The 8,701-nt window shown below is 40.6% G+C and overlaps 1 protein-coding gene across 1 annotated transcript in view; it reads right to left on the bottom strand.

Annotated features, from left to right (window-relative positions):
- Positions 1-1,821: 1,821 nt before the first annotated feature.
- The window catches only part of hvcn1 (hydrogen voltage-gated channel 1), a 27,400-nt gene continuing 20,520 nt past the window's right edge, over positions 1,822-8,701 (bottom strand). The window contains exons 5-7 of the mRNA XM_037680625.1: positions 2,389-2,620; positions 2,182-2,294; positions 1,822-1,998 (exon numbers count right to left, since the gene is read on the bottom strand). Of these exons, the coding sequence (XP_037536553.1) occupies positions 1,942-1,998; positions 2,182-2,294; positions 2,389-2,620 (402 nt within the window). The 3' untranslated portion in view covers positions 1,822-1,941. The remainder of the gene's footprint in view (positions 1,999-2,181; positions 2,295-2,388; positions 2,621-8,701) is intronic.

The following is an 8,701-nucleotide window of genomic DNA, read 5'->3' as shown; positions in this document are numbered from 1 at the left end:
GAAATATTTCAGTTGGTGTGCAATGAATCTGAAATATATGAAAGTTTCATTTTTATCATTACATTATTGAAAATAATGACCTTTTTCACAATATGCTATTTTTTTGAGAAGGACCTGTAGACTGAGAGACCACTTAAAGGCCTTTGCAGGTGTTTTGAGTTAATTAGCTGATTAGAGTGTGGCACCAGGTGTCTTCAGTATTGAACCTTTTCACAATATTCTAATTTTCTGAGATACTGAATTTGGGGTTTTCATTAGTTGTCAGTTATAACCAACATTAAAAGAAAAACATTTGAAATATATCAGTCGGTGTGTAATGAATAATATACAAGTTTCACTTTTTGAATGAAATTACAGAAATAAATGAACATTTTCATGATATTCTAATTTTATGACCAGCACCTGGTCATAAAATTAGCAATTACAGTCCCTTTTTCAGTCTAGAAAAACATTCACTTCATACTATAATCACTATTCCAGTCCCTCTGTGAGGGGTAACTGTCTTTACTCTGTTTAGATTCCCTGAAGCTGCTGCATGAATGAGGTCTTTTGTTGAATCAGTATTATTACAGACTTTAGTGAATTAATGATCAGTAAAGATTATTCATGTTTGATGTTTCCTGCAGCTGCTGTTGTCTGGAGGAAGCAGCGTCCTGCCAATCAGAAGCTCCGTGGCCTTTGTGTCCGTCTCTGCAGCAGCTCTTCCTGGTTTCAGAGCCACGCCGAGCATCGACACTAAACTGCCCTTTGACTTCTTCTTCCCTTTTGTTTGACCGATTCAGAACCAGACCTCCAGCCTGGTTCAGCTCTTCAACCTGTCCATGTTCAAAATCTATATAAAAGTTTTATACTAATAGATTCAATGAATCCAGACTGTTTTTTAATAAAATATTCAACTGTTACTCATTTTTTGTACTCTGTGAATCTGATGTAAATGTAAAAATGTTTTTCAGTACATGGGGCGGCTGTGGCTGAGTGGTTAGAGCAGTCGTCCTCCAATGCTGGGGGTTCGAATCCATCAGCAGTCACATGCCGAAGTGTCCCTGGGCAAGACACTGAACCCCTCATTGCCTCCGATGTGTGTCCCATCGGTGTATGAATGTGATAAAGCTCTGATTAGTCTCTTTAGAATGATTTGTTCAATTAGCTTTGTAGAGATCTAGTAGAGTGCTGTATGAATGGGTAAATGAGGACACAGATTGTCGTGTAAAGCGCTTTGAGTATCTTGGTAAATGGACTGTACTTATATAGTGCCTTTCTATCTGATCATTTACATGTGATCAGTCTCTGCAAAGGTTCCCGAAAATTACAAACGCCATCAATTTTATGTATGGTTTATATAATATTCATTCAAACTATGAAGACATTTGCCAGGAATAGATCAACTTAAAAATAATTAAAAAAAAAAACATTTAAACTACTGACATCAGGTCTGAGATGAAAAAAATCACACAAATGTGCAGAAAGGTCCAGGATCTACATGAATGACAGTCCAAGAAAAAGTTTGAAGTCAAGGTTCTCCTTCCTCAGCAGGAAGTCTGAAGTCATGCTATTTCCTGAGGTTACATAATACTCATTTCAAGAGAAAACAAGTGTGGAGCATCGGGTAAATCAGAAATCTACAGTTTTCTCAGGAAGTGGTCAGAAGTTGACTGTTTCTGCAGGAACAGGTCAGATGATGTGTTTCTTCACAAGGACGTCAGAAGTTCATGTTGCATTTCCTCGATAAGAGGTTGGAAGTCGATGCCGTGTTTCCTTGAGAGGAAGTCAGAACCTGAAGTTGTTTTCTTGGGAGGAAGTCAACGTTTCTACTATAAGAAGTCAGTGTCATGTTTACACAGAAGAAAGTCCAAAGTTCTTGATGAGTCTTTGGTGGAAAACATCAGAAATCTATGTCGTCTTTTCTCAGGAGGAAGACCAGAATCTATCTTCAGGAGAAGGTCAGAAGTTGATGTTGTGTTTCTTCAGGAGAGCCTGCAGTTTCTGGTTTTCTTCCACCTAACGCACACAAAAACAAATCTGTTACTGCTTCTTCAAGATTCAGTGTTGAGTACAGACAGGAGCAGCTGCTTTGCACATGGATATACAGGTCATGGGACATCCCCAGAACATCAGGAGTTTTAAGGACATCATTTGATAAAAAGGGCCCCTGAATCTAACTGAACATGTTCAAAGACCTACCAGCTCATCGTTGTGTTTTTGGAGCTCTGTGGCTCTCTGGACCAGGTGGTCGTAGCTCTCCTTTAGCTTGTGGTTCTTCTGGTCTGCTCTCGTCTTCACCGACACCAGAATGCCTGTAGGAGATCCAGTCGTTTACATCTAGCTGAAACCAAGACTGTCTTCTGACATTGTATGAAATGAGTCGTCCCTGGCAAGAGTGAAACTCACCATTGATTATCCGGGCCACTCTCCAAAGCCTCAGCAGGATGAGGAGACCCATCCCATCAAAGGCGTCTTCGTGGAAGATGAAGACGATGTCCAGGATGAAGGACACCGATACCACCAGAGCATCGAACATCTCAAATTTGTGCTGAAAAAACTCCAGGCGAAATGCATACAGCTTCCCTATCAGCTCCACCATGAAGAAGGAGAGAAGGGCCAGGCTCAAGTAGTGGAACACCTGTTGAAGACAAAAAAAGGCTAAAACATCTACACACTTGATCACAAGAAAACCTTTTAAAGCTTTCACACCTTTAATCAGACTTTTTTTTTGTTCAGTCCAGTAAGAGCAATTTATTGGCTGCACACCTACAAACTGATAGTAGTTTATTAGATGAGACGCCCCCAGACTCTTCCCTGCTCTTGGTGTTAGACTGTGAGGCCATCTCTTGTTCTGCTGAGCAACAAAAACATGAATGTTTCTAAATCATTCTCACCACTGAGATCCTTTTTCCTTCAGTGTAGACCAGCACATAACTGGTTCTACAAGTTTTGTGCTCAATAATCCAGGTATCCAAAAAAGTTAAATCTGGTCCTCTGGACATTCAAAAAAAAAAATGTAGAAACGTTTCGTCTCTCATCCGAGAGACTTCCTCAGTCTGAGGTGCTGTATTCAGCTCAGTCTCTTAAATAGCACCTTCTCAGAGTGGATCAACCAGTTTTGCTGCTGACAACCAAAACCAGCTGATCACATGCTCAAGAAGGACCATCAGCCTAACAATGGATCATTAGCACACTGATGGCTGTTTACTATTCACAGAGGGCTGAGTGATACTAGCAATCACAGCATTGTAAGAGGGGGACAATTGAACACGTAGGCCTCCACCCCTGTTTAACGATGGACGATTTCTTTTCACAAAGATGGCCTCCTTTACTCCTCTCTCAAACCATCGTTCCTCTCTATCCAGGATGTGCACATCTTCATCCCTGAAAGAGTGACCGCTGGCCTGGAGATGAGTGTAGACCGCAGAGTCCTGGCCTGATGATGTTGATCTTCTGTGCTGGGCCATCCTTTTGGCCAGTGGCTGTTTTGTTTCCCCGATGTAAGACTGATCACAGCCCTCCTGACACTGAACAGCATACACAACATTACTCTGTTTGTGCCGGGGGACTGGATCTTTGGGATGAACCGCTGTTGGATTTCATATTTTTATACCTTTTTATATTTCCTATCAAGCATTCAAATGTCATGTTATACAAAGTGTGTGTGGGTCTTTCTTCCAGGGTTGCACTATATTTATAGAAAAGGTTTACTAATTCTAACTATTTTACCTTTACATATAATCTTATATTAGCTAATGATAATTTTACAAGTTCACATTTGATATATTACAAGCAATCAAATCATGCCAGATAGCAGACTGATTAACATAAATAAAGCTAGAACACATTTCTTTAATTTAGACTTAATATAGTTTGACTAAATAAAATTAGTAAGATAATAGAAAGTAGCATTTAATCGTTTAACAATTGTTATCAGTTTAGAGGAGAGAATCTTCACAGAAAAAACACCAGAGTTTGATTAACAAAGAGCAATAAAATTCTTTATCCATGGTATGTAACCTCAAGGGCATATTTAGCAAAGCAGAAGAGCCCCGTAACCATGACAACGGGTTGTTTAAACCAATCAGAGGCAGAGCCTGCTCAAAACTGTGATAAAGGTCCAGGGACAGACTGCAGCATTAGCATTTGCTGGGGACTCATCGGATCAGGTCGGTGTTCGGTAAATGCTCCTGTATGCATACATGTAATTTGATTTTATGAACTCTCAATACTTGTAATTTGTTGTCCAATAAATCTTTTGAACTAAGGTGGCCGTATCAGCTGTTTTGAACACCATTAGTGGCGCTCAGCCACGTCACCACTCTTTGCCGTAATGTATTTTGGGGTTTAAAAGCCACTTAGAAAATAAACGTCTCATTTTCTCTGATACTCCCTCAACATATGGAATGACAACTGGTCTGGGTCTGGGTTCCTCCTTTTCACCTGTTGGCTGACTGGAGTCCTGTTTGGGTTTCTTCTCTGCTTTCAGGAAGGCCCAGTTAGGTGTTGGATTTCATATTTTTATACCTTTTTATATTTCCTATCAAGCATTCAAATGTCATGTTATACAAAGTGTGTGCGTGTCTTTCTTCAAGAGTTGAACTATATTTATAGAAAATGTTTACTAATTCTAACTAATTTACATTTAAATATAATCTCACATTAGCTAAGGATAATTTTACAAGTTCACATTTGATATATTACAAGCGAATCACAGCGGGCCAGGGAGCAGGGAATATACTGACTACACAGGAGAGAGAAGTCTTCTTTCTGTTAACTGAGTAAATAGAGTACGGGTAGAACACCTAAAACCCTCAGGTCCTTATGTTAATAACAATTAACATTTAATCGTTTTAATCATTGTTTGACACAGGTTTCAGTTTAGATGAGAGGACACAGGTTTAATCTTCACAGTGAATAGTACCAGATGTTAGACTAAGCAAGATGGGGGCAGGGTGGCTTCAACTGAACTGAAACACAATTATAATAAGATTGATCAATTAAGAACACATAAACAGGAGTTAGTTAATAATTAATAGTTATTAATTATTCCTAGAAAGAAACAACTTTAACACAAATCATTTGGTATCAATAAGGTATAATCAAGTTAAACTAAAACAGAACTAAACAAAGAACCGATTTCAGTGAGCCATAAAAATCCTTATCTGTGGAATGTGGACATTAATGTCCTCGACAGAGCAGCAGAGCACCGTATCCATAGCAACCGAGGGTCTAAACCAATCAGAGAACTAGCCTTCTCAAACTTTGATAAAAACCAGAAACAACAAGCAGGAAGCAGCATTTGCTTGGGAGAACTCATCTGATCAGGTTGGTTCGGTAAATGCTCCTTGTATGCATACATTGTTATTTTGATCATATGTTCTCTGAATAATTGTAACCCTTTGTCAAATAAATCTTTTGAACTAAAGTGACCGTCTCAGCTGTCTTGAACACGATTGTGGTAACAGCCACAACAGATGGTGACCCCGACGTCCAGCTGGCGGACACACGGATTGGAACGAGTTGGTGCTGCACACCCGCAGAGAGAACTGGGCCTGTCATATTATACTAACAGGTAAGCGGGTTACCTAAGTTGGCCGAAAGGCCCAAAAACTCCGCTATTCGGCCGTAAACCAAATTCAATCTTCTTCTGTGGGTGTTTAATACCATCTCCGGAAATAAAGATGGTTTTTAAGCTAATTTACGGTGATTAGTGGTACTTCTGACAAACGGGGTACGTGTATTCAGACACGTTGGGCGTTACACGCTGCGTGCATGTGCGTGCGTGTCCTTTGCACGGCTTAGTTTAACATTTAAGTGTATTTCATAGATAGTTACACGATCTAGAATCGTAACGGAGGGTGGTCCGGGACCTGCCGGTAAAGCATCTCCCTTTTTCAGCGGCTGTGGCGGGCACACCTTCCCTTTGACGAGAGGTTCGGGAAGCGAGTCTGGGATTCGTAGCTGCGTTAGCGTCTACGTTGTGGAGTGTGGACTGCCCACTAAATTGACGCCATTAATAGTTTAGACCGAAGGGAGATGTGAAGTCTGGGACTTCTATTTAGTTTCGCCAAATTTCATGTGGTCAGGGATCACATTAGGGTTAGGACGTTGTAATAACTTTTATTTGTGCCGTGTTTTCTATGTTGTGTAAAGGCTTCAAGGTCGAGGGGGTTGAGGTAGACAAAACAAAACGAAAAAGAGGGGGAGTGAGTGAGTCTGTGTGTGGGGGCGAAGCGAAGGTTTTTTTTTTTCTTTTTTCTGTGTGTGTGTCTGTTCAGATAGGTGGTGAGTGGAGCTTCCATATCCTGACCGAAAGGGGGGCGCTGTTGTATAAGACAAAGACAAGTCTAGACTTGTGAATTGTTTTGTCACAACAGGGCCAGCAGTGAATGACAATAAAAGATTTGAATGCCTGATTGTGTGAATGTTGTCATCAGGTGTGGAACTCATAAATGAGAAACATGTGACTCCTGTGGAAAGTCTACAGGATCAATATCAGAGAGTTAGGAGCACAATGATGAACAATCTAAAAGATAGGGAACAATTTTGAATATGAAATAAGTAGAAAATGCGCACAAAATATGGGAATTATCTAAAAAGAGGCAATTAGCTAAAAACCAGCGGACCAATAGCTAAAACAAGCAGAAATAATCTTAAATTACCAGAAGTAAGTGGGTAGAGCTTGGTTTTCCTGAATTAGGCTGTAAAAGTTGGATTAATTTAAAAGAAAGGTGGAATTTGCTGATATTGGCATGAAACAGCTAAGTAGTATCTGAAATGTAAGCAGAAATATCTGAATCTTCCAAACATTAGCTGAAAGGAGCACAATGTTCAGAAATTAGCAGAAATAAGTCAGTAGAAGTACAAAAACGTTGAAGTAAGCTGAATAAAGCTGAAAAGAGGGAGGAAGACGGACTCTGTTGTAATACATTCCACGTGAGAAGGAACGAGGTGATGGATGGACAGACTGTCAGACAGGGAGTTGTGGAAAACACCTTGGAGGTGGTACATCATCAGGCAGGTTAGGAAGCAGCCTGACAGGGGGCAGTGGCGCAAAAAGCGGGTATGCAGCGTATGCAACGCATAGGGGCGCTGCACTGCAGGGGGCGTCAAAACCCTCTGTAGAAAAAATGTTTTTCTAGTAGGCATTTTCTAAATGATCAATAACAGGGGAACAGCACTGATTAGGCGCCCCTCTGCTCCTTCACCTCCCCTCTGCTCCTTCACCTCCCCTCTGCTCCTTCACCTCCCCTCTGCTCCTTCACCTCCCCTCTGCTGCTTCACCTCCCCTCTGCTCCTTCACCTCCCCTCCTATCGCTCTCCCTTCCCACACAGGTGGCTGTGAACACGCCCCTAAGAGAACGCACTCGGCGCGTTTTTTTTTTTTTTTTAATCTTGAACTACCGCTCGTTGTGCACTTGACAACAAGATGGAGCGGCAGAAAAAAAAGCTATCCGGGGCGCAAAACAGAAAAAGGAAAAGGGAGAAGGATAAAGATGTTGGCGGGATGAAAAAAAGCCTTTCAATGTGGTTGAAAGATAGTAGGTAAGTACTGTCAGTGTATTAGCAGGACAGGAGGGTTTAAATATTCAGGTTAGCTAAAGCTAGCCTAATACACTGCGGTTGGCTGTTAAATGTTGCCTCCCCTATTGATGTGATTTGTTTAGTATTTTCTGTATTTTTATGAATATTTGATGCATGCGCCTCGCCTGTCACACACACATATCCACACACTAAGTGTAAGAATGACCAAAATAAAACTCATGAAATATTAACACAGGAAAGCTAAACTGTTGTGGCGGCAGTTCCCAGCTATGATCCAACGCTTAGCCCTCAGTGCTGCAATTTATTCACTCATATGTACATTTATTATTATTGATTCTTTAATTAAAGATGAGTTGTACAAGTTTATGTGTGTATCAGATAAATTAGTCCTCAGTGTCACTATAGCTCAAAAAGGTTGGTGACCCATGTTTCCAACCTTTTTGGCAGAGGGACACTTGAGTTTAAATGTCTTATTCAGTATCACTACAGTGGTGTGTGTTGTGATGTATCTGGTGAGTCAGATCAGATGAAATGTCCAGTCAGTAACTGTTATCCAACAAGGAGATCATTTAAATTCAAGTTTCATTTCTATTGTGGTTTGACTGCTGTATTTTTAAACCTACTTGACACAAAATTAATGTCATTCAGCTGTGAGGATGGAGAGAAGGAAGAGAAGATGACAGAGGAAGAATCAGGACAGACTGGGGAAGGCAACAGGTTGGTCTAATGCAGGTGGAAGTGAGGGAACAGTTACTTAATCCCAAGCAATAACGTGTAAACATTATTTTTAAAAACTGTATTAAGATCTGTCATTTTTACAACTAATATATAATGCTTTTTTGACCTTATGACTTAGTGCAGAATGCCACAGACAAAAGGTGAAGGAGACAGACACGAGGTCAGTGATAGAGGAGACAAGTGATGACATCAGGTAGGAATAATTACATTAGGGAGGCAACAAAAACCTATATACCATGATGGTTTTAATTTCTGATGACCATATTTCATTGTCTTCTTTTTTGGGAAAATTAGTTCAGGCAGACATGGTGAGTTAATCATCACAAAGCAGAGAGGACCAGATGATGAAGAGGGAGAGGAGCAGAGAGGACCAGATGATGAAGAGAGAGAGGAGCAGAGAGGTCCAGATGATGAAGAGGGAGAGGAGCAGAGA

The sequence above is a fragment of the Nematolebias whitei genome, chromosome 8 (genome assembly GCF_014905685.2).
Source record: "Nematolebias whitei isolate Nwh7 chromosome 8, NemWhi1, whole genome shotgun sequence".
Classification (NCBI taxonomy): Eukaryota; Metazoa; Chordata; class Actinopteri; order Cyprinodontiformes; family Rivulidae; genus Nematolebias; species Nematolebias whitei.
This window is presented reverse-complemented; position numbering and strand designations above follow the sequence as displayed.